The 26566-nt window shown below is 44.4% G+C and overlaps 1 protein-coding gene across 2 annotated transcripts in view; it reads right to left on the reverse strand.

Annotated features, from left to right (window-relative positions):
• Ttc39b (tetratricopeptide repeat domain 39B) overlaps positions 1–26566 on the reverse strand; it is a 104655-nt gene that overhangs the window by 50427 nt on the left and 27662 nt on the right. Inside the window, exon 1 of one of the 2 annotated variants that reach the window (XM_087548055.1) lies at positions 11403–11697. The exons of the other annotated variant lie outside the window; for it this stretch is intronic. Coding sequence (XP_087404181.1) covers positions 11403–11524 — 122 coding nt within the window. The 5' untranslated portion in view covers positions 11525–11697. Of the gene's footprint in view, positions 1–11402; positions 11698–26566 lie in introns of those variants that run through there. 2 annotated transcript variants of the gene reach the window in all.

Below are 26566 nucleotides of genomic sequence, written 5' to 3' on the forward strand. Positions count from 1 at the left end.
TTATATGCATAAATAAATAGATCTTTTTAAAACCTTGACACTAGGTTGCAGCTGTTTTACTCCAATAGATATGCAAGTGTCTGAACATGTGGAGCTGTTGAGATGGCTCAGAGGTTAAGAGCACTGACTGCTCTTGCAGAGGTCCTGAGTTCAATTCCCAGCAACCACATGGTGGCTCACAACCACCTGTAATGAGATCTGATGTCTGAAAACAGCTACAGTGTATTTATAATAAATAAATAAATCTTTTTTTTTAAAACAAAAGAGTTTGTGTTTAATAAATCTCAATATTTTGTCTTCAGTTCCCCAAGTGCTTTGGGAGGCATCTTATCGCCTGGATGACCTCCTGCTGATCAGTGAGCTGCCGCACACGTGGATAATGTGGTTGTTATTTTTGGACCCTGCTGCACCGTGCTGCACCGTGCTGCAGCCCTGACAGAGAGAGAGCTCCCATGCCTTCCGCCTGGTTCTGGACACTCTGACTGCACATATCCTCTGCCACCTGCATGTCGCACACTTACCATCACCTCAGCTTTCTGGTACATGGAGACAAAAAGACGTCCTCTGCTACCCTAACTGGTACTTGGGGATCTTTTTACTACACTGTCATTCTCGTTTATGTGCCTTTGACAGCCATCATTTTAGAGTTACACAAAGTCTTGCTGGACTTTTGTATTATATGGATCATATAATGGATTTCATTATATGATGGCAGCAATCTGAAGGTGCTCTGCGTGCTGTTGCTCCTCACATCTATGTTCCAGCCTGCTCTGCCCTCTCCAAAGTGCACTGTGATTAAAGACCGGCCAAGCAGAAGATGGTGGGCCCTTGGGAGGTAGATCCCGCAGGAGGTCTGATCACTGCAGGTTGGTCAGGTAGTTCAACTACAACCTTTGAGCTTCCACAAACAGTGTTGTGAAAGGAACAAGACTGGTGTGCCTTCCTGTACCCGTTCAGCATGTGCCTATGTTCCTACACAGGCTACCATCATGATACGCTGTCCGTCTGCTGCCCCTTTTCTCTATATGACTTAGCTGCCTTGGGTGTTTTGTAAAGCTGACCACACAGTGACTTAGTCAAGGCTTTGCTTATTTCCTTCCATATAGGTAAGCAGTACAGAAACACTGTGCTGATATCCATGAATGTAAAGAACAACACTAAACTTCATGTTGCTCCACAATTTTAAAATCTGTACAACCACAAGCAGCACAGCATTTAAAATTTACCTGAATGCTTCTTTTCATCTTAAACACTGCTATACTCAAGTTAGAAAGTTTCTTTTCAAATAGTGAAAAAATAAATAAATTTGATTGACAGTGACTAAAGAGGGCCACACATTATCTTTCAACTACAGGTATTAACATATAAGGAAAATAAGCTTCTATACTGCATTGTTTTAGACACTTTAATTTTTAAAAATGTTTTAAACAGCTTTTTGAGATATAATTCCCAAGGTATCCAAGTATCTGCACAATCTAATTTACAGCATCCCATAGCACAGAAGTGCCCACCCATTTACCATCATTCTCCATGACCCCCATGACCTCTAATTCTAAGCAAACATGGATCTCTTTGCATCTGTAGATGTTTTAGGTGACAGGCTTTTCCACTTCCCATTCATTCGTTCGTTCATTCATTGTGTATGAACAGGGAGCAACGCTCTAGCCTATACTATAGAATATGCCATGGTTGGAGACAGATGCCCATTGGTTATCATCTCATTTGTACATGACACATGGGACATTTTACTTTTTGTACAGAATGGAAGACTGCTGTTATTGACGCTCACATATAATAGACTGGGTCATATAACCCCACATTCAACACTGAAGAATTGCCACCAACTGTTTTCCAAAGTCGGTGTATGATTTTAAAATCTAACCGATAAAACATGACAGATGAGTTCTTCCAGTGGCAAGGCCATGGCCAGTGATCAGTGAAAAAGAGAAGTTGTGACAAGGAGGGAGGGAAGGAGAGAGAGAGAGAGAGAGAGAGAGAGAGAGAGAGAGGCGCAGGTGGGGTGTGGTGGCACACACCTGGACCCCTGGTACCAGGGAGACAGATGCAGGAAGATCAGGAGTTAGTGATGAATGGTAGCCTGAGTCACATGAGATTCTCAAACAATACCAAAGAGGGACCACCAGGCCAGATAACCTGAACTAGATCCCCAGAACCGGCCCCGTAAAAGGAGAAAAATGACTTCCAAAAGTTATCCTCAAACCCCCACACAGGCTACAGCAGGCGTGATGTACATGCATACAGGAATGCAAATAAATAAAATGTTTTTTTAATAAAAAAAGAGGGGCTGGAGAGACAACTCACCTGTTAAAATCACTTGCTGCTTTCCCAGGAACTCAAGTTACATTCTCAGAATCCAGAGGGCGGTTCACAACTGCCTGTAACTCCAGCTCCAGGGAATCTGACATCCTACTGGTCCATGCTAGCACCATGAATGTTGGAATGTTTTTCTGTACTGTGTAAAGATTTTCCTTATAGTGTTCAAATGTCCATTTGCATGCAGGCAGAGAGCTGAGTACAGGCCAGTCTTTGATACTGTTATTTTTAGGAAGCACCATCTGTCTCAGCGTTTTGTAAACATTCTTCTCCATCACCTTCTGACTGGTCAATAAAGAGTTGATTGGCTAGGTAGCTGGGCAGAGGAAATAGGAAAGCTGGACCTCCAATCCCAGCCATGGGTCCCAGGGAGAAAGAGGTAGAAGAACCAGGAGGAGAAGAGGTAGAGAGACCACATGGAGAGCCCAGGAGGATTCTCCATGAGGTTCAATGAGAGAGCAGACATGAGGACAAACATGGATCAGAGTGAGGCGTGGGGCAAGTAACAGGGCATTTGTCTGATATTAACAGCCTTAGAGGCTCAGAATAGCTCAGAACCTGCCCAGTCTAGGCTTGCAGCTTGTTGATAAATTTAATAGGTCTTTGGGTCAATTGTTTGGGAGACAGAACGGGAACAGATAAAGTTTTATGCATAAATTACAGTCTACAGCTATGCTTACACCACAGACACAGAGAATATATACAAATAAAAATAAATCTTTTCCTTTAAATCAGAAGCAAAGATGCGCAGCGGAGGGGAGCGGGAGGAAACACACACTGCCAGGACTCAGCATGTCAATCAACAGCGTTCACCTTCAGCGTCCACCACAGCTCGCCTGCCTATCACCACAGCTACCAGGTCAGAAAAATCATTCCAGCTTCCCTCCTTCTCACCCTGATTCCTGACAAGAAAACCTAACTGACAAAGCCATGGGATGACGGTAAGAACATAACTGTTGTATCCTGAAGTAAGAAGATATTAGGAATGAGGGCAGTAGGGTGACCCAAGATACCCAACACCTCGCTTATCTCTAGGATGTGGGGGCAGGGTTTCCATTCTTTCATTCTTTGTTCTGTCTCCATCTTTTCCAAATTTCAGACATGGTCATACATCATTTTCATAATCAAGCAAAGGGATACTTAAGCTCAAATCACTAAAGAAACATTCAAGTATTAGTTTTTTTTTGTTTTGTTTTTTTGTTTTTTGGTTCTTTTTTCCGGAGCTGGAGACCGAACCCAGGGCCTTGCGCTTCCTAGGCAAGCGCTCTACCACTGAGCCAAATCCCCAACCCTCAAGTATTAGTTTAAGGAGAAAACCTCTGACCATCCATGCATACCAGACACAACTCAAACTTAGGCAAGAATGGTGTAAGTATTGCCTGCAGCCCCTCCCAGGTGAGGAGCCACAGTGTTCCTCTACCTAATGTTTTTCCACATCATTTTAGGCCATTCAGAAATCTTTCAATTTTCCACTAATGTGGCAAAGTTCTTAAACCTTTGTGGTCTTTTTCTAACTTGGCCTTTTTCTCTCCTCCGCTATAACGTGCTTCATTACTATTTTAAGAATTAAATGAAAATAGTTCATTCTGAACTGTTTTCAAATTTATGAATGTACCTTCAACCTGGTTTATTACTGTTGTCTGCCTTGGCTGAACATGAACTCTGGGTTTTACTGTGCTGGGGGCTGGGCTGCACTGAGCACTCTCCCACTGAGCTGCGGCCTGGCCTTCTTCTCACGTTTATTCCAAGACAGGTTTTACTAAATTGCCCAGGGCAGGCCTCCAATTCCCAGTCTTCTTCCAGGGCGGGGCTGCTCAACCAGACACCTACTCTTTACTGAAGGAACTAGCCCTGGAGAAACAGTAAATAATGGTGCACTATCGATCTTATTTTCCTATGTTTGGAGACCAGAACACTTCTTATATTCTGAGACTATGTAAAGGTCAGCTCAGTTTGAATCTGAGGCTAGCCCAGGCTCTATAGAAAGATGCTGTCTGAAAACATACAAAGCAAAATCCAAATGATAAAAAAATGCTGCATAAAGAATCTACGACGTGGCATCCATAAGATGACCCAGAATGCTGGCCACACAAGCCTGACAACCTGAATTTGATCCCTGGAGCCCACATAAAGGTGGAAGGAAAGTGAATACCCACTCTCAAAAGTTGGTCTCTGACCCCACCACCACCACACACACACACACACTGTGGCACGTGTGTACCTGCACTCACACACATCCCACACACATACACTACCTTTTGGGAGAGATGCAGCTTAGCAACATGGCAGCCAAGTGAATTGATGAACATGGCAGAATGCTAACTGACCCCACGTAAGTCATATTCGCAGAGACAGAGGGAGCGTGTAGGATGAGCAGAGTGAGGAGCCCCAAACAATGTTCTCTTCCTGGGACAGCAAACATCTTCTTTTTTTTCTTTTCTTTTTTTCGGAGCTGGGGACCGAACCCAGGGCCCAAGCGCTCTACCACTGAGCTAAATCCCCAACCCCGACAGCAAACATCTTAAAGAAAGCCAGTGTCTCAGCATCTATCCCTGGGCTTTGCAAGTGGGAACCTCCATTTAGTATTACACTGACTGGATAAAGGAACCAGGGGACAACTGAAGGATGACACCACCCTCCCTGAGCAGACGGGCCACCCTGGTCTACCCACCAGCCTAGACACACTCACTGTGTTAAGACCAACTGTGGGGAATTCAATCAAAAGCCAACAGCCAGGGAGGGAAGGCACTCAAGGCTGGTTCTAAAGGACGTAAAGTTTTTAACTCCAGAGCAAGAAGCACGGGCAGAAAGCTGGGGAAATAGAAGCATATGAAAGCCTTGTTCACTGGGAAGATCCCCATCCCCATTCTGGAGCAACTCTCAAATGACTCAGAAAGAATATACAACACCACCACTTTTTTTTTTTTTTTGAGACAGAGTTTCATATAGCCCAGACTACCTTTAAGCTTGCAATCCTCCTGCCTCAATCTCCCAGAGACTGACATGATGACAGATGTGTGCCACCACACCCAGCTCACAGAGGAAATATATATAGGTTGTTATTATTATATATAGATTAAGCATGTTCATTAACTCTTTATTTGATTACTGCACAATCTCTGTCTGGAATTACTACAAAATAAGGCTTTTCTCAGGTTAGTGACAAAGTGGGAATAGCTTCAGCATCAGGGGTTCTTGTGGGTCAACCAATATCAGGGAGAACTCCAAGCCTCGTGATCAAGGCCAAGTCCACTCACAAGTCCCACAGGTACCTACAACTACCACAGTCATCCCCTCCAGGCCTCCACAATTCCTGACAGCCCACAGCCACCTTAGAAGCTATTGGGAAGGCAGGACGGCAGTTCCTACTCAGGGGCTCCTCCCAACCCCTTCCAGCCTCTCCCTGGAAGGAGAGAGAGGGGTGGATGCAGCTGCAGCCTCAGTTCACCTGGCAGCTGCTCTCCCCACCACTCCTAACCACCTCAACTCCAAAGGAGAGTACTGGCAATCAGAATGTCAACTAAGCCATGCCGGCTTCCTATCTGTTTCCTGCTCCTGGTGGGAATAGGGTCTTTACAGCAAAGTGAAACCATTTGGGAAAAATGAAAGTTCATTTCCATATAGTATATAAACCAATTCAGACCAGAAAAGACACTACTCCCCAAAGAGTGTGGTTTCCTTGCTGGGAGACGCTGCAAACTCCCAAGAGCAGAAATCTAGACCTTCCCAACCTCTGTCCTTAGGCAGAACAAATCAAATTTCCTGAGTTACTCGAAACAAGCTGCAAGAGGTGGCAGGTCTGCTGGAGATGTGTGCAGCTCCTGCTTCATCTTCCTGGGGCCAACTGCTCATCTCTTTTAACTGAAAGGCGAATAGGGAAAAAACCCTCCTCTACTGGAGGACGCACTCCCAGCCATAGACTTACTTCATCTCTGGCTCGTCCTTTCTCAGCACAATACCACAGAGACAGAGGAAGTGGTGGAGTAGAAAGTGGATTGCTACCCTAGGTGCGCCAGCAGTTTTGATGGTAGGCCTTGGCAAGAGCAGGAGAGGACAATTCCTGGCTCAGTCTAATGAAATGCACTCCATTTGCAAAATCGCATTTTAAACTGAGACACCACATAAATACACATAAGGGGCTGTAAATGGTGGCGATGTTACCAGGCCACGTAAGGTGAGCAGAACCAAGAGCTTCCCGTTACACAGAGCAGGGCACACCTGCCACTCAGCAGTTCTGCCTAATGTTTCCAGCAAGCCTGGGGCAGAGGCCGCTAAAAGCAGTGTTCAGCTAATCACTAATGCCCCTCCCAGCACAGAAGCAAATATTTGCAGGGTGCACAACAAAGGCAGGTTTTCACTGTGGCTAAAACTAGGAAGAACCTGTCGCACTTTATTTTTTATTTTTTTTTTTTCGGAGCTGGGGACCGAACCCAGGGCCTTGCGCTTCCTAGGTAAGCGCTCTACCACTGAGCTAAATCCCCAGCCCCTGTCGCACTTTAAAAAGAAAAGGAAAGAAAAGAAAAGAAGAGAAAAGAAAAGAAGCCTCACAACTGAAGCAAAGAATAACTAGATGTCTTTAAACAACAATTGCAAGGACGAGTTTTCCTGACTGGTTTTTGAGTTGTGGCGAGCAGTTTATTTAGTGAACATGGGAACGTATTAGTGCAGAGATGATGGTGGCTGTGTAGGAGCCATGGAAGGAGAGGTTTGTGAATCCTAAGAGATTAAGCACCAGCATTTACTCTCCCCCAACCTCCATGTTCTCTTAGCTGATATGCTATATTTATTTCAGCTTGTGATACAAAGCTATCAGATGGAATGGTTTCCATAGCTGGATGCTACTTGCAAAGGAAGAGGGACAAGGGGAGTAAGAGAGAGAGGGAGAGAGAGAGAAGAAAAGGAAAGAAAAGAAAAGGAAGGAAAAGAAAAGCCCTAAGCTATTAAGGAGGTGAACAGCGGATAAATGTTTTGTGTTAGGTCCTGGTCTATGGATAACTGAGAAGCTCAAATTCTGCCTTACTCTCTGTCTAAAGACAATGACCACAGCGACAACCACAGATGAAATTCAACTCTTAGCCCATGTCCTTCTCCTTCTAAAGTGCAGCACCTGCAATGATTTCAAATAACACTCTACACTAATCTAACACAATCACTAAAGAAATCCGTCCGTGCCACTTGAATGGTCACTAAGGACTATCCACACCTGTGGACTGAATAAACATCAAAGGAAGAAGAAACCATGCATGAAATTTCTTCAAATCCACACGCCAGGCACAAAGTCTCCATCGAAGCAGCGCTTGCCACTTCTCACCAAGGTCACACGAAAGTTAGGTTAATATCTAAGTGTTAGCCTGGAGAGAGAGGTCTCCAACACTGACAGGCCTGTCTGTCCAATGTGTTCATGCCTTCAGTGCAGAGGCAGCAAACACACTCGGACACAGTCAGAGGGTGGGCAACTCCTAGGATGGGCACAGCAATCACGGTTTAAACAAGCTTTAAGAGAACAAACTGTTAACATGTAAACTAAGAACTGTCCAGCTGCAGGGTGAACACACACAGCTCGGCCAGAGCTGCAGAGTTTGAGGTACGTGACAAAGCTGGAAGCCCAAAGGGGACTTATGTGGGGAGGGTGGTGTTAACAGATCCCACGGGCTTGAAGTTGTCATAGTTCCCACCAAGAGGCAGTGTCACCACCTAGAAACAGGCAGGTCAAGGGAGATCTGCTAGAATGTGTCTGTTGAAGTCACTCCGCCTCATCACTGCATGCAGAAGGAGCTGGCATACTGCTGTGGGATTCTGGGAACACTGCTAAGGTTGACAGCTATATGGCCTTGTCATCAATCTGAACAGGAAGTGCAAGAAATGTCAGCTTCTTCCCAAGGCTGTTTCGTCTTTCAGATGAATCTCTTGCATGTCCTCTCTGACCCACCACTGAAGTTCAGTCTGTCCGTACACAGCCTCTGCCTCTAAGGAGCGGAGGATGGAAGCCAGTGAGAGGAAATCAAGTGCAAATGATGGAAGATCTGGGCTTAGGGCCAAAGGAAATAATCGCTTCTTCCTTTTTATGATGCAATGATGTCCAGCAACACACTGAAACTTAAACCAGAGGGAGAAATTGGGGGAGACTCCCCCAGTCAACCTCCAAGCAATCACCCCGAGGAGCACAGGTTGACCAGCTTACAGTGCTATTACAATCAGCAGTCTGAATGGCCCTGGGCAATGGGCTTGACCTGAGTCATTCCCTCATTTATGACAGGACAGTTGCTATAAGTAAGAAGAGACAGATAGTGGCAGAGGAGGTGGTGGAAGAGGGCCATTAGGCCTGGCCCAGAAGACATTTGTAGAAGGGTCTAGTTCTATGTCTCCCCTAAGACAGGAAAATGATAGCACAGAATACATAATAACCAATCTTCCTCCCTTCCCCAATGGACCAACCAAAGCCAAGCCAGTTCCTCTGCTCTGAACGCTATACTTACCATGCCTCTTGCAGGCTTGCTGAACTAATGAAATATTTCTAGCATCCCTCTCCAGCTAAGAACGCAAAGGCACCATCACCAAAGATCTGGGGCAGCACAGATTTCAAGCATTTGTGTCCCGTATAAGGATGCTCATAAAAGTAGCCTGTAGTTTATATAGCTGAAAAGCTCACCACAGCTCTAATGAAATAACTTGATAACTGGTTTTTAACTGCGTCCTTTATCTGCTTAAAATACCTGTTCCAGGAGTCCAAATACAGTGTTTTCTTCAGCATCAAATCCCCAAAGCTTAAAAAAAAGCTTTGCAACAAACGTAAACATTTGTGAATGGATGGAGGATGGAGGATGGATGGATGGAGAGATGGATGGATGGAGAGATGGAGGATGGACAGATGGATAGAGAATGGAGGAAGGATGGAGGATGGATAGAGGATGGATGGATGGATAGAGGATGGATGGAGGATGGATCGATGGAGGGTGGATGGATAGGGATGGATGGATGGATGGATGGATGGATGGATGGATGGATGGATTGATGGATGGATGGATGATGGATGGATGGATAGAGGATGGATGATGGATGAATTGATGGATGGATGGATGATGATGGATGATGGATGGATTGATGGATGGATGGATGGATGGATGGATGGATGATGGATGGAGGATGGAGGATGGATCGATGGAGGGTGGAGGATGGATGGAGGATGGAGGATGGATAGAGGATGGATGGATAGATGGATAGAGGATGGAGGATGGATGGATGGATGGATGATGGATGATGGATGGATGGATGGATGATGGATGGATGCATGGATGGATGGATAGAGGATGGATGATGGATGGATTGATGGATGGATGGATGATGGATGATGGATGGATGGATGGATGATGGATGGATGATGGATGATGCATGGATGGATGGATAGAGGATGGATGATGGATGGATTGATGGATGGATGGATAGATGATGGATGGATTGATGGAGAATGGAGGATGGATGGAGGATGGAGGATGGATAGAGGATGGATGGATGATGGATGGAGGATGGAGGATGGATAGAGGATAGAGGATGGATGGATGGATGGATGGATGGATGGATGGATGGATGGATGGATGATGGATGGAGGATGGAGGATGGATAGAGGATAGAGGATGGATGGATGGATGGATGGATGGAGGATGGATAGAGGATAGAGGATGGATGGATAGATGGATGGATGATGGATGGAGGATGGATGGATGGATAGAGGATGGAGGATGGATCGATGGAGGGTGGATGGATGGATTGATGGAGAATGGAGGATGGATGGAGGATGGAGGATGGATGGATGGATCAATGGAGGGTAGATGGACAGATGAATGAATGAATGAATGAATGAATGAATGAATGTTCTTTGCTATTTTAAAGGTAGAGTGTCCTAAACTTAGCAACCTTTCCTAATTAAATTCAAGTTGCTGCATTTAGGAATGACAAAATGTTTAAAAATAAAAACAGCAGATGTTTGATCTCTAGGTGGCAGGGATTTTTTTTCTTTTTTTAAAAAATCCTGTATTTATTTTTAGTTGCAGGAAATCAACCAAATCCTGGCACTAAGTCAGGCATATTACATATACAAAGACTGCTACCAGTTGGTGTTAAAGTATTTTAACCCCCAACCTCTGAATATATCACTCCTAAAAACCACTTTAACGTGGTTTTCGGACACAGGGAGGCTATCAATGGCCAACTGATACAAATCAGTTCACACACCCAATCAAGAACATGTGGGGACACAAGAGGAATCCAAAACCAACAGAATGCTCAGGATGCATTCACCAGCCCAGCAAAGAAACAGTTGCACTCTGATGAATTCCAGAGGGGAAAGTGGGGCACGATGACTCAGGACAGATGCCCTGAGTTCAGGATCTGCGTCACACAGACACACAAGTCAGAGTGATTGTGGTGCACAACTTTAAAAGGTCATGAAGCAGAGCTCACTTTCCGGGGCTCACATTTGTTCTGATCTGCTGAAGAAACAAGATGAAGCCAATACCACCCAGTAGGAGGAGAAGGCTAGGATAAGGGCGCAGGCTATTTTAAACAACATCACTTTATTCATCTTCAAAGTCTTAATTACCACAGCAAGATAAAACAAAATGCTAGGAAGAAGGCAGCAGACGACCTGAGACAAACACAACTGAACCTCCCCCTGCTGCTATTGTTCTGCTGTGGGAGGCTCGGGAGCCCCAGGGCACACCTTGCAGCATTGGTCAGCCAGCCACGGTCAGCCACAGCACCGGCACGGCACGGGGACAACCACAGCCTCTGCAGCTCAAGCAGGCGCACAGGCACAGACATGCGGCTTTCTGCAATTACAGCACTCGCCCTCAGGAAGACTCAAAGAAGGGAGGGGGCGTGAGAAGACCCGGCAAGCCTGACAGGAAGCTGCTAAGAGGACAATGTCATCTAACAAAACCTGCAGGTCTCTAATGAAGCCGAACTCTTTCATTTTTTTCCCCAAAGCTTTCCTTAAATAAATCCTCACAGACTTAAAGAGGACCTTGCAATCATGTCCCCCTAGAACTGCTAAATAAATACAGCATACTCACAGGCTAATGGCAGCAGTAACTTCAGAGGAAAGAACACGTTCCACTGTGAAGATGTCTCTCTCTCTCTCTCCTACCAGATCTTTTTTAAAAAAACAACTGAAAGAGGAGTCCTTCCTTAACATAAAACCAAAAGAAATCTTCACCGTCTGCTTCGTTCCCCGGTCTCCAAAGAGACTTCCAATGGCCAGACCTGGCAGTGGAGTTACCGAGGCATCAGCCAGCCGGAGCACTGCAGGGGTGAATTTAAGACCTGTCAGTGACAGTGGCAGCTACACTCACTACTGAGGCGGCTGCTTCCGCAGGAAGGGATGCTGGGAGATTTTCTTTCCCAATCCCTGCCATAGCCTAGTCCTAATCCATCACTGTTTAATTATCCTAGAAGAGCAGGCAAGGCAGGTACAGACCAACTGGGCTGATAAAAACCACAGGACTTCAGTGACTTCTCACCTAACCTAGGCATTTCTCCATCTATCAAGGAATGGCCCAGATTACTTTAAGAAAAATGTGGGAATTCCCAGACATGACTTACATATCCATGAACTTTCTTAAAAGACAACTGAGGGGTACGGAACAAGGAAAAATCAGTTTCTCTAGAATTTTCAGTCTAGATATTTCAGTGACAAACACCTACCACATGGTTGCTGGAAAGGCCAATTTTCACTTGGTATCTAATAAATATTATTTCAAATGTGTTTGCATTTAGAGTTGTGGGGGCTTTTTGTTTTTCGGGTTTTTTGTTTGTTTGTTTGTTTTGTTTTGTTTTGTTGTTGTTGCTTTATTTTTGTGTTCTGATTGTTGACATAAAATCTTACTCTGTAGCCCAGGCTAGCCTGAACTCAGGATCCTTCTGCCTCCTTTTCCCAAATGCTAGGCTTATATAGGCATGCATTACCGAACCCAGCTCTTAAAGTAGATTTGGCTAATCCAAATCCAAAACCATCATCCTTTAAGAACTCTACTCCAGAGAGTCTAAGTAAGCAAGACTCTGAAGCTGGCCTAGGCTGGCTTGGTTTGAAGAGCTAAGGGTCTGGGAAGTAAGGCCTTCTGTAACTTGGTTTCATCTAACAAAGGCTCAGCTCACAACGGAACTGAAACTGTCTTCCTATGGGACCCACTATTTTTTCTGATTATAAAAGTATCTGGATGTGGGGTTGCATGCCTGTAATCCCTGACTGGAGAGGTGGAGGCTGGAGAATCAGGATTTTAAAGCCAGTCTCAGCTACATGGTGAACTCCAGGACGACCTAGGCTCTATAAGACACTGCCTCGGTAAAGAAAAAAGTTCCCATCAAGTAAAATAAACCTGTTTCCAGGTTGTAAATAACTAGAAAAAGATTAAACCAGATGCAATCCCATAACCCAGAGATAATCACTGCAATGTTTTTAACGATATTTGTAACCTGGAGCACTCTCTCCTTCCTGTCACATGGGTAGGACTTAACCATTCTGTTTTCTTCTTTGACACCACTGCTCTCCATGCAATGTACTAGCTTCATGTTCAGGACTTCTCCAGGGATGGCAAGAACAAATGTCTAGTCATCCCACGTAAGAAACTGAGGACGAAACAAACCAGCCCAGCCAAGTCTTGCTTGATGACCAAATTGGTTCCCTAGGGTCACACACAGAGACTCCAAGGTAGTTACCCCTAACAGCTCTGCCCAGTGTGGGTAAAAACTCAGGGTGACTGTATCTAGAGAGTCCTGACCAACCTGAAGGCACCGATGCCTCCTCTTCCTCCAGCAACTGTGTTCTGCTCTATGACTTAGGGAGGGGCTTTGTGAACCTCCCAGCTGTCACGACCTGTTCTCAGAATCAGTTTTCTGGTCAGCTTCCTTTCTCCCTAGATACACAGCATCTCTTCATAAGAAATATAACCATTTGCCCATATGTGACCTATGGCTAACCTCCTGTTCACCTGTGTATTATGTGTCGGAGAAGAGGAACACACAGGTACTGCAGCCATATGAAGGTCTGGGAACGACCTTTAAGAGGTAGTTCTCTCCTACCATGTGAGTCCAAGGTTGAGTCAGGGTAGTCAGGGTTTGCAGCAAGCACCTTTATCCACTGAGCCATCTTGCTGGCCCAACCACTCAAACTTCTAAAAATGCTCACTAGAGTTAGAACGCATAATAACAGTTTGTGCACCTACTAAGGGTTATATGGTGTGGTGAGCAGAGCAAACACAACTGCTCTCCTCGAGCTCTATACAGAGAAGCTATATATTCACCAGATGCAATCAACTCTGTGCTATCTAAAAGAACTACAGACACCAAGGAGTACATCAGAGACCTGCTCTTGTGAGGGTTAACATGAAGGGGTCGGGGTGGGTGCAGCAATCCAACTGCAAAATTCTAAGTAGAGTGTAACTCACACCTCCACTTGTCATCATTATTAATACCTCAACTAATACTTCTTTTTCCTAAACTAAAACTTAAATGTATGTTTCAACTGTATTTTATGAATATAATGTATGTGAGAATAATTGATATGTATATATGTAAAGCATACTTCTTTACCCAACGAGGACAGAACTGTTTGCCTGTGTTTACTCATAACTTTATACAGTAGACTTCCCAGTACTTTTTCTCTGGTGTTACAAGCCCACCCTCCCCACGTGTTTGCACCCTTCGCCCAGCAGTGCTAACACTGAGACTTGGTTGGAGGAGGATGTCAGGGAGGGTGCGGTGGTTTGAGGGAGAAAGTTGCCAGGTGAAGGCGCTGTTTGAAGAGACTAGGAAGGTATGACCAGCCAGCTATCTGCTACAGTGCCATGCCTTTCACACCACTACAGACTTCCCCTTTGAAGGGTAAGCCAAAATAACTCTTCTGTAAGTGCCCTTAGTATGTATTTTATCACACAACAAAAAGAAACTAAGGGAAGCCTAGAGACTTCCTGGAACTTTTATCTATGTACAACTAGCTTTGGTCCCCAAACTAGCTTAAGGCCCTGTGGTACAGAGAATATGCTCAACAGATGTCCTGTTAAGCCTAGAGTGTCTTATAAATTCATAAAATAAGTGTGGGAGAAGAGGTGGTGGAGGAGGAGTAGGAGGAGGAGCAGGAGCAGGGAGGTGGTACCGGCACCTCACCAGGTAAAGCGGGCATTCTCTTATCCATGGTCTGATGGGGTGGATCTCGGAAATGGGGAAACATGCAAAACTAAGCTCTTTTTCTCTTGTTTGTTAAATGTAGAAGAATTTTTTTTTCTTCTATGAAAACATATTTTAATGTTAGAGCCATTCTCCAGCTACATAAAATAATCAGAATATCTCACATCTTGGGTGGTATAATGGTTCTATAGAAAGAGCAGTGCTTTCTCTCTATCTATTGCATGTTGACTGACTTTACCTGTGAAGTCTGTTTTATATCTAAGTTAACAAAATACTTTCAAATCAGTTACTTCATAGGATAAAGGTACGTATTAGAAAATAATTCTTACATGGACGTATGTGGAAAGGCATAACAATACCATTGTACTGAAGCCACAAGAGGGCACACTGAAAGCACAGGTGCCCCTTCAAACAGATAAGCGAGGGATTAACTTTCTTACAAAAATTACACCAAATCATACATTCTTCTGGACATTTTCTTTTAGACAGGGCCACAGTGTTTAAATGCCAAATACTCCCTTAATTGATGGGAGGGCTGACCCGCAGAACTTTTCATCAAGTACTCAAAAGCACAGGTAAGGCTGCCAGAGTAGACAGAAACCAAGTTTCTGCCTGACACGTGCGGGACACAACACTGGAAGGGCATCTATTGGCACTGCAGGCAAAGTCTGAGCATTCTGACTACAGGTGAGAACTGCTGCCTTAAACACGTCTGTTCTGAGCAACAAAGTAAATCACATGGCACGGAAATGACTGCACAACAGTGAGAGTCATATAAGTCCCCTGCTAGCACTTCAGTTGCCAGCAACTGTGACTTTCTAATTCGTTAGTGACTATTAAATGTGTATGATACACAACACTAAATTACACACAGTAAAATGTCGCTCAGCCCTGTATCTCTATGCCTTTGCAGAGTTCTACACATGCTATTCTATGAACACAGAAGACGAGAAGAAGAAGAGAAGGCAGGAGAGGAAGAGTTAGACACTGATTAACTTTCAAAATATTGATGGGGGGTTTAGGGATTTAGCTCAGTGGTAGAGCACTTGCCTAGTAAGCGCAAGGCCCTGGGTTCGGTCCCCAGCTCCGAAAAAAAGAATAAAAAAAAAAAATTGATGGGGACACATTTCAAAAGATGAAATTCTCAAGTACCTGCTTTTAAATGTTTTATTAGTCATTTTTTTCCGGAGTTGAGGACTGAACCCAGGGCCTTGAACTTGCTAGGTAAGCGCTCTACCACTGAGCTAAATCCCCAACCCCTTATTAGTCATTTTAAGTGACTGTTTTATCAAAGGAAGAAAGAAAAGGATGGCATGTCAGGGGGAAGGCAGTGGGGAAGACAGTGGAGGGTAAGATGCAATAAACTCATCCTACACTCAATTGGCAGGTCATTTACACAAAGCTCAAATAAAAATCGATAGTCAACAGCTGAGAAGTGGTTCCTTTAGCACTGGGGAGGTTTGCGTTGCCAGATTAAGCACTAGTGAATTATCAATGTAAGCTGACAAACCTAGCCAGCCACAGCCATTTGGTGAAGAAGCACACACTGTAAAGACCCCTTTAGTCAGTCTTTGAACAATCACAGCAGTTATCCTGGGCTTGCTAGTACTCAGCACTGACAGGAATTTGTTATTTCTATGTGGATCAGTGTTTTGCTGCATGTATGTCTGGTGCCCATGAAGCCAGAATTCTGAGGGCATTAGAGCATGTGCCACTGAAGTTACAGATGATTCTGAGCTACAGAGTGGTTGCTGGGAAGTGAACCCAGGTCCTCTGCAAAAGCAGTTTACTCTTTTAACAACTTAACTATCTCTTGGCTGAATTTTTTTTAATATGCTGCAAATCTTTATATTCTCTTTTGAGTATATTTTCTCAAGAGCGCATGCTTCAGTCTGAGTATCTGTGGACCTCCAAAATTCCTCTGCTGGACCTTAATCCTCAGGAGCCAGGGTAGAAGGCTGGGCTTCTGGAGGGCAATTAGGTCGTAAGAGCTCCACTCTCACAGATGGCCTCACTTCCTGCCTTAGGATTTCATTGCTGTGACAAGACATCACAAACAAGGCAGCGTTTATAAAGGACGACATTTAATTGGGGCTGGCTTACAGTTTCAGAGGTTCAGTCCATTATCCTCATGGCAGGAAGCATGGCAGCCCAGGCAGACATGGTGCTGGAGAAGAAGCTAAGCATTCTACATCTTGATCCAAAGGCAGCCAGAAAGAGAGTCTCTCCTGCAGGCAGCCAGAAAGAGAGTCTCTCCTGCAGGCAGCCAGAGGGTCTCTTCCACACTGGGCAGAACTTAAGCATAGGATGAGTCCCCAAAGCCCACCTACGCAGTGACACACTTCCTCCAACAAAGCCATACCTCCTACGAGTGATACTTCCCCTGGGCCGAGCATATTCAAGCCACCACACCGCCTTTACAAAATGATTGGTTTGCCTCTGCCCTACAAAGAGACAAAGGCTTCTCGCTAGGATCCCCAAGGTCACCAAAGGCACTGTGAGAGCCTGGCCCCTTTGCCTGAACCTTGTGTGCTCCTTTACTTCCAGCCACTGCTCACCTGTGCACTGCCATGGCCTTCATCACTCTTCAGTGTCTGGTGAGCCAAGCCAGTACTAAGAAATACTAATACCTTCACACAGCGATTTGCCAACATTTACCCTTAAAGCCGTAGAATAGACAAAATAACACATTGCCACCAACTGACCACCAAGTGAGGGAGGAAATGGCCACATGCTATCCCACACTCATCTACACTTTGGTTGAAACATTCAGGGGTGAGAAAGGAAAGATGTCCACAAAATATTTTTATTTCCATTGTAAGTTTCTAATTACCTGAATAAAAAAACACCTATTTCACCCCTCCAAGCATGGAGAGTTCTCAGAAGTTCTTATACATCGACACATCCATCAGCATTCCTGCATCCTCAGGATCCCACTAAACAACTACAAACTCCTACACCAGAATTCATTCAACTCCTACCAGGGTGCTATGGCATGAGAAGCCATTGCTGAAAACCATTAAACCCACAACTATTCTAACAGTCTGAAAACAAACGTGCCACGTCCCCTAGATTCTTTCTAACTACCATAAGAAGAAAGTTTGCATTAACCATTGACTTCCCAGATAGAATCTCTGTCCCACTGTCCACTGTGGGTATGAGGAAAAGTCAATCCAAACTGTCAAAGGGGGAGGCCCCCAAATGCCTAGTCCACCCCCACTACTCAATGACAAGACCCCTCTGTCACTCAACAGGACTTATGTCAACAGCCCCGTGTCTTCTCCACACCCACTGCTGTATGCTTGTAGACATATGTATGTGTGTTCAGGACAACTTTCAGGAGTGTGGTTCCTGATGAATGAACTCAGGTCAACAGGCCTGGCGGCAAATGTCCTTATTCACAACCATCTCTAAACCCAAAGACTTTTCTTCAAGATAGCTTTTTGCAACCCAGCTTGTTACAAGGCCAAGGATGATCTTGGACATAATCTCTTGAGTCATGGAATTACAAATTTGTGACACCACTCCTAGTTTACTGAATGGGGGAAAACACTCAAGGCTTTTGACGTCCTAAGCACACTTTTCTCATTTGGGCTATATCCCAGCCCAGAACACTTTATGTACTGTTCTGTGCCACGTAAAGGTTACTTATGAACACTATTTCATGTAACACCGTAAGAGTATGTGCACAGACTGGGAAGAATGGCTTGTCATGAGTGAGCCAAGGAACACAAGCCAACACAGAATGGTTCAACCGAGAGACAATCTCACAAGAGAGCTCAGGGGGAGCTAGCTGTGTGTAACACACGTAGCAGATCTCCACAAGCTACGAGGTAGGTTTAACTGACCAGACCTCCCTAGAAGCTTGCCTCCTCATGCCACACAAGTCACAAAACTCATGAACACTTTAAATTTATTCAAATGACACAGTCCATGTGCCCCTACTTTTCATCAGGCCAGCCAAGACTACATAGTGAGATCTTTTCTCAAAAGAGAGATTATATTAGACAGACAAACAGACAGTGTTAGAATAGCCTAAGGAGCCCACACCGGCGGATCCCGGACCGCAGCAGCTCTCTGCTCCCAAACCCTGTGGGAGAGAGACCTCACCGCCTGATCAGGTGGGCACTCCTGAGGCTGCAGAGCGGAGGAGACCACCAACACTGCCCACCCCTGCCCACATCCCTGGCCCAAGAGGCAACTGTATAAGGCCTCTGGGTTCCCGTAGGGGAGGGCCCGGGAGCGGCAGGACCCCTGCGCCTGAGATACTGCCGGAACCTGAAGGAAACAGACCGGATAAACAGTTCTCTGCACCCAAATCCCGTGGGAGGGAGAGCTGAACCTTCAGAGAGGCGGACACGCCTGGGAAACCAGAAGAGACTGCACTCTGTGCACATCCAGGCGCCAGAGGAAAACACCAAACGCCATCTGGAACCCTGGTGCACAGAGGCTCCCGGAAGGAGCGGCACAGATTTTCCCGGTTGCTGCCACAGCGGAGAGGACTTAGGCAGTACCCCACGAGCAAACTTGAGCCTTGGAACTGCAGGTAGGACCAACTTTTCCCCTGCAAGAAACCTGCCTGGTGAACTCAGGACACACAGAGGCAAAGTTCCTCTAAGGCCGGGCACTTCCTGTGTTTACCGGAAGTCCCACACCGGCGGATCCCGGACCGCAGCAGCTCTCTGCTCCCAAACCCCGTGGGAGAGAGACCTCACCGCCTGATAAGGTGGGCACTCCTGAGGCTGCAGAGCGGAGGAGACCACCAACACTGCCCACCCCTGCCCACATCCCTGGCCCAAGAGGCAACTGTATAAGGCCTCTGGGTTCCCATAGGGGAGGGCCCGGGAGCGGCAGGACCCCTGCGCCTGAGATACTGCCGGAACCTGAAGGAAACAGACCGGATAAACAGTTCTCTGCAACCAAATCCCGTGGGAGGGAGAGCTGAACCTTCAGACAGGCAGACACGCCTGGGAAACCAGAAGAGACTGCACTCTGTGCACATCCAGGCGCCAGAGGAAAACACCAAACGTCATCTGAAACCCTGGTGCACGGAGGCTCCCGGAAGGAGCGGCACAGATTTTCCCGGTTGCTGCCACAGCGGAGAGGACTTAGGCAGTACCCCACGAGCAAACTTGAGCCTTGGAACCACAGGTAGGACCAACTTTTCCCCTGCAAGAAACCTGCCTGGTGAACTCAAGACACAGGCCCACAGGAACAGCTGAAGACCTGTAGAGAGGAAAAACTACACGCCCGAAAGCAGAACACTCTGTCCCCATAACTGGCTGAAAGAAAACAGGAAAACAGGTCTACAGCACTCCTGACACACAGGTTATAGGACAGTCTAGCCACTGTCAGAAATAGCAGAACAAAGTAACACTAGAGATAATCTGATGGCGAGAGGCAAGCGCAGGAACCGAAGCAACAGAAACCAAGACTACATGGCATCATCGGAGCCCAATTCTCCCACCAAAGCAAACACGGAATATCCAAACACACCAGAAAAGCAAGACCTAGTTTCAAAATCATATTTGATCATGATGCTGGAGGACTTCAAGAAAGACATAAAGAACTCCCTTAGAGAACAAGTAGAAGCCTACAGAGAGGAATCGCAAAAATCCCTGAAAGAATTCCAGGAAAACACAATCAAACAGTTGAAGGAATTAAAAATGGAAATAGAAGCAATCAAGAAAGAACACATGGAAACAACCCTGGACATAGAAAATCAAAAGAAAAGACAAGGAGCTGTAGATACAAGCTTCACCAACAGAATTCAAGAGATGGAAGAGAGAATCTCGGGAGCAGAAGATTCCATAGAAATCATTGACTCAACTGTCAAAGATAATGTAAAGCGGAAAAAGTTACTGGTCCAAAACATACAGGAAATCCAGGACTCAATGAGAAGATCAAACCTAAGGATAATAGGTATAGAAGAGAGTGAAGACTCCCAGCTCAAAGGACCAGTAAATATCTTCAACAAAATCATAGAAGAAAACTTCCCTAACCTAAAAAAAGAGATACCCATAGGCATACAAGAAGCCTACAGAACTCCAAATAGATTGGACCAGAAAAGAAACACCTCCCGTCACATAATTGTCAAAACACCAAACGCACAAAATACAGAAAGAATATTAAAAGCAGTAAGGGAAAAAGGTCAAGTAACATATAAAGGCAGACCTATCAGAATCACACCAGACTTTTCGCCAGAAACTATGAAGGCCAGAAGATCCTGGACAGATGTCATACAGACCCTAAGAGAACACAAATGCCAGCCCAGGTTACTGTATCCTGCAAAACTCTCAATTAACATAGATGGAGAAACCAAGATATTCCATGACAAAACCAAATTTACACAATATCTTTCTACAAGTCAAGCACTACAAAGGATAATAAAGGGTAAAGCCCAACATAAGGAGGCAAGCTATACCCTAGAAGCAAGAAACTAATCATCTTGGCAACAAAACAAAGAGAATGAAAGCACACAAACATAACCTCACTTCCAAATATGAATATAACGGGAAGCAATAATCACTATTCCTTAATATCTCTCAATATCAATGGCCTCAACTCCCCAATAAAAAGACATAGATTAACAAACTGGATACGCAACGAGGACCCTGCATTCTGCTGCCTACAGGAAACACACCTCAGAGACAAAGACAGACATTACCTCAGAGTGAAAGGCTGGAAAACAATTTTCCAAGCAAATGGTCAGAAGAAGCAAGCTGGAGTAGCCATTCTAATATCAAATAAAATCAATTTTCAACTAAAAGTCATCAAAAAAGATAAGGAAGGACACTTCATATTCATCAAAGGAAAAATCCACCAAGATGAACTCTCAATCCTAAATATCTATGCCCCAAATACAAGGGCACCTACATATGTAAAAGAAACCTTACTAAAGCTCAAAACACACATTGCACCTCACACAATAATAGTGGGAGATTTCAACACCCCACTCTCATCAATGGACAGATCATGGAAACAGAAATTAAACAGAGATGTAGACAGACTAAGAGAAGTCATGAGCCAAATGGACTTAACGGATATTTATAGAACATTCTATCCTAAAGCAAAAGGATATACCTTCTTCTCAGCTCCTCATGGTACTTTCTCCAAAATTGACCATATAATTGGTCAAAAAACGGGCCTCAACAGGTACAGAAAGATAGAAATAATCCCATGCGTGCTATCGGACCACCACGGCCTAAAACTGGTCTTCAATAACAATAAGGGAAGAATGCCCACATATACGTGGAAATTGAACAATGCTCTACTCAATGATAACCTGGTCAAGGAAGAAATAAAGAAAGAAATTAAAAACTTTTTAGAATTTAATGAAAATGAAGGTACAACATACCCAAACTTATGGGACACAATGAAAGCTGTGCTAAGAGGAAAACTCATAGCGCTGAGTGCCTGCAGAAAGAAACAGGAAAGAGCATATGTCAGCAGCTTGACAGCACACCTAAAAGCTCTAGAACAAAAAGAAGCAAATACACCCAGGAGGAGTAGAAGGCAGGAAATAATCAAACTCAGAGCTGAAATCAACCAAGTAGAAACAAAAAGGACCATAGAAAGAATCAACAGAACCAAAAGTTGGTTCTTTGAGAAAATCAACAAGATAGATAAACCCTTAGCCAGACTAACGAGAGGACACAGAGAGTGCGTCCAAATTAACAAAATCAGAAATGAAAAGGGAGACATAACTACAGATTCAGAGGAAATTCAAAAAATCATCAGATCTTACTATAAAAACCTATATTCAACAAAACTTGAAAATCTTCAGGAAATGGACAATTTCCTAGACAGATACCAGGTATCGAAGTTAAATCAGGAACAGATAAACCAGTTAAACAACCCCATAACTCCTAAGGAAATAGAAGCAGTCATTAAAGGTCTCCCAACCAAAAAGAGCCCAGGTCCAGACGGGTTTAGTGCAGAATTCTATCAAACCTTCATAGAAGACCTTATACCAATATTATCCAAACTATTCCACAAAATTGAAACAGATGGAGCCCTACCGAATTCCTTCTATGAAGCCACAATGACTCTTATACCTAAACCACACAAAGACCCAACAAAGAAAGAGAACTTCAGACCAATTTCCCTTATGAATATCGACGCAAAAATACTCAATAAAATTCTGGCAAACCGAATTCAAGAGCACATCAAAACAATCATCCACCATGATCAAGTAGGCTACATCCCAGGCATGCAGGGATGGTTTAATATAAGGAAAACCATCAACGTGATCCATCATATAAACAAACTGAAAGAACAGAACCACATGATCATTTCATTAGATGCTGAGAAAGCATTTGACAAAATTCAACACCCCTTCATGATAAAAGTCCTGGAAAGAATAGGTATTCAAGGCCCATACCTAAACATAGTAAAAGCCATATACAGCAAACCAGTTGCTAACATTAAACTAAATGGAGAGAAACTTGAAGCAATCCCACTAAAATCAGGGAGTAGACAAGGCTGCCCACTCTCTCCCTACTCATTCAATATAGTTCTTGAAGTTCTAGCCAGAGCAATCAGACAACAAAAGGAGATCAAGGGGATACAGATCGGAAAAGAAGAGGTCAAAATATCACTATTTGCAGACGACATGATAGTATATTTAAGTGATCCCAAAAGTTCCACCAGAGAACTACTAAAGCTGATAAACAACTTCAGCAAAGTGGCTGGGTATAAAATTAACTCAAATAAATCAGTTGCCTTCCTCTATACAAAAGAGAAACAAGCCAAGAAAGAAATTAGGGAAATGACACCCTTCATAATAGACCCAAATAATATAAAGTACCTCGGTGTGACTTTAACCAAGCAAGTAAAAGATCTGTACAATAAGAACTTCAAGACACTGAGGAAAGAAATTGAAGAAGACCTCAGAAGATGGAAAGATCTCCCATGCTCATGGATTGGCAGGATTAATATAGTAAAAATGGCCATTTTACCAAAAGCAATCTACAGATTCAATGCAATCCCCATCAAAATACCAATCCAATTCTTCAAAGAGTTAGACAGAACAATTTGCAAATTCATCTGGAATAACAAAAAACCCAGGATAGCTAAAGCTATCCTCAACAATAAGAGGACTTCAGGGGGAATCGCTATCCCTGAACTCAAGCAGTATTACAGAGCAATAGTGATAAAAACTGCATGGTATTGGTACAGAGACAGACAGATAGACCAATGGAATAGAATTGAAGACCCAGAAATGAACCCACACACCTATGGTCACTTGATTTTTGACAAAGGAGCCAAAACCATCCAATGGAAAAAAGATAGCATTTTCAGCAAATGGTGCTGGTTCAACTGGAGGGCAACATGTAGAAGAATGCAGATCGATCCATGCTTATCACCCTGTACAAAGCTTAAGTCCAAGTGGATCAAGGACCTCCACATCAAACCAGACACACTCAAACTAATAGAAGAAAAACTAGGGAAGCATCTGGAACACATGGGCACTGGAAAAAATTTCCTGAACAAAACACCAATGGCTTATGCTCTAAGATCAAGAATCGACAAATGGGATCTCATAAAACTGCAAAGCTTCTGTAAGGCAAAGGACACTGTGGTTAGGACAAAACGACAACCAACAGATTGGGAAAAGATCTTTACCAATCATATAACAGATAGAGGCCTTATATCCAAAATATACAAAGAACTCAAGAAGTTAGACCGCAGGGAAACAAATAACCCTATTAAAAAATGGGGTTCAGAGCTGAACAAAGAATTCACAGCTGAGGAATGCCGAATGGCTGAGAAACACCTAAAGAAATGTTCAACATCTTTAGTCATAAGGGAAATGCAAATCAAAACAACCCTGAGATTTCACCTCACACCAGTGAGAATGGCTAAGATCAAAAACTCAGGTGACAGCAGATGCTGGCGAGGATGTGGAGAAAGAGGAACACTCCTCCATTGTTGGTGGGATTGCAGACTGGTAAAACCATTCTGGAAATCAGTCTGGAGGTTCCTCAGAAAATTGGACATTGAACTGCCTGAGGATCCAGCCATACCTCTCTTGGGCATATACCCAAAAGATGCCTCAACATATAAAAGAGACACGTGCTCCACTATGTTCATCGCAGCCTTATTTATAATAGCCAGAAAATGGAAAGAACCCAGATGCCCTTCAACAGAGGAATGGATACACAAAATGTGGTACATCTACACAATGGAATATTACTCAGCTATCAAAAACAACGAGTTTATGAAATTCGTAGGCAAATGGTTGGAACTGGAAAATATCATCCTGAGTGAGCTAACCCACTCACAGAAAGACATACATGGTATGCACTCATTGATAAGTGGCTATTAGCCCAAATGCTTGAATTACCCTAGATCCCTAGAACAAAGGAAACTCAAGACGGATGATCAAAATGTGAATGCTTCACTCCTTCTTTAAATGAGGAAAAAGAATACCCTTGGCAGGGAAGGGAGAGGCAAAGATTAAAACAGAGACTGAAGGAACACCCATTCAGAACCTGCCCCACAGGTGGCCCATACATATACAGCCACCCAATTAGACAAGATGGATGAAGCAAAGAAGTGCAGACCGACAGGAGCCGGATGTAGATCGCTCCTGAGAGACACAGCCAGAATACAGCAAATACAGAGGCGAATGCCAGCAGCAAACCACTGAACTGAGAATAGGTCCCCCGTTGAAGGAATCAGAGAAAGAACTGGAAGAGCTTGAAGGTGCTCGAGACCCCAAAAGTACAACAATGTCAAGCAACCAGAGCTTCCAGGGACTAAGCCACTACCTAAAGACTATACATGGACTGACCCTGGACTCTGTCCCCATAGGTAGCAATGAATATCCTAGTAAGAGCACCAGTGGAAGGGGAAGCCCTGGGTCCTGCTAAGACTGAACCCCCAGTGAACTAGACTATGCGGGGAGGGTGGCAATGGGGGGAGGTTTGGGAGGGGAACACCCACAAGGAAGGGGAGGGGGGAGGGTGATGTCTGTCCGGAAACCGGGAAAGGGAATAACACTTGAAATGTATATAAGAAATACTCAAGATAATAAAAAAAAAATAAAAAAAAAGAAAGAAACATGGTAGTCAAAGGCTTCAAGAGTTAATAAAAATCTGATGGATTTTGAAAAAAAAAAAAAAAAAAAAAGAATAGCCTAAGGAGAAATACTGTCTAAATATAACATGATATGATAGTTGGGATGACAAAAGAAGGGACCCTAAGGGAAATCTAAAAAAGTAAGAACAATGGACAGACTGCAGTCAGTGTAAGTGGTCAGTGTTGGCTTCCTGCTACTGTAACAGATTCTGAAACTCAAACAACTTCAGATAAGAAAAGGGTATTTGGGCTCACACTTTGCAGGCTTACTTCACATCCGGTCTGCCTCATTACCTTGGGGTCTGTGGCAAGCAGCACATCTGAGCAGAGGGAGGCCATTCAACTTGTGGGAGCTAGGAGGCAGGAAAGGAAGGGGGAGGGTGGAGTGCCCTGATTTCCTTTGTCAGCACACTGCCAATGACCTAAAGCCTACTACTGTGCACCAGCTCTTAAAATTTCCCAGTTTGGCAAGAGCACAAGGCTGAGAACGAAGCCCACACAATAAGCCGAATAGGGAACTGTCTTAGAAAGGGTTGTACTGCTGTGAGCAGACACCAAGACCAAGGCAACTCTTATAAGGACAACATTTAATCGGTGCTGGCTTACAGGTTCAGAGAGCTTCAGTCCAGTATCATCAAGGTGAGAGCATGGCAGCATCCAGGCAGGCATGGTGCAGGCGGAGCTTAGAGTTCTACACCTTCATCTGAAGGCTGCTCGTGGAAGAATGATTTCCAGGCAGCTATGATGAGGGTCTTAAAGCCCATGCCCACAGTGACACACCTACTCCAACAAGGCTGCACCTCCAAATAGTGCCATTCACTGGGCGGAGCATATACAAACCCTCACAGGGACACTTCTGATCTGAATTCTAGCAAGGTCCATGTTACTCAGTGTGGGAACTATAAAGTGCTGGTTAATAAATGACTGACAGGGAAGCCAGTGCAGGGTGCGTGGGAGCTCATTTTGCTAC

The sequence above is a fragment of the Rattus norvegicus genome, chromosome 5 (assembly GCF_021556685.1).
Source record: "Rattus norvegicus strain SHRSP/BbbUtx chromosome 5, alternate assembly SHRSP_T2T, whole genome shotgun sequence".
NCBI classification, from domain to species: Eukaryota; Metazoa; Chordata; class Mammalia; order Rodentia; family Muridae; genus Rattus; species Rattus norvegicus.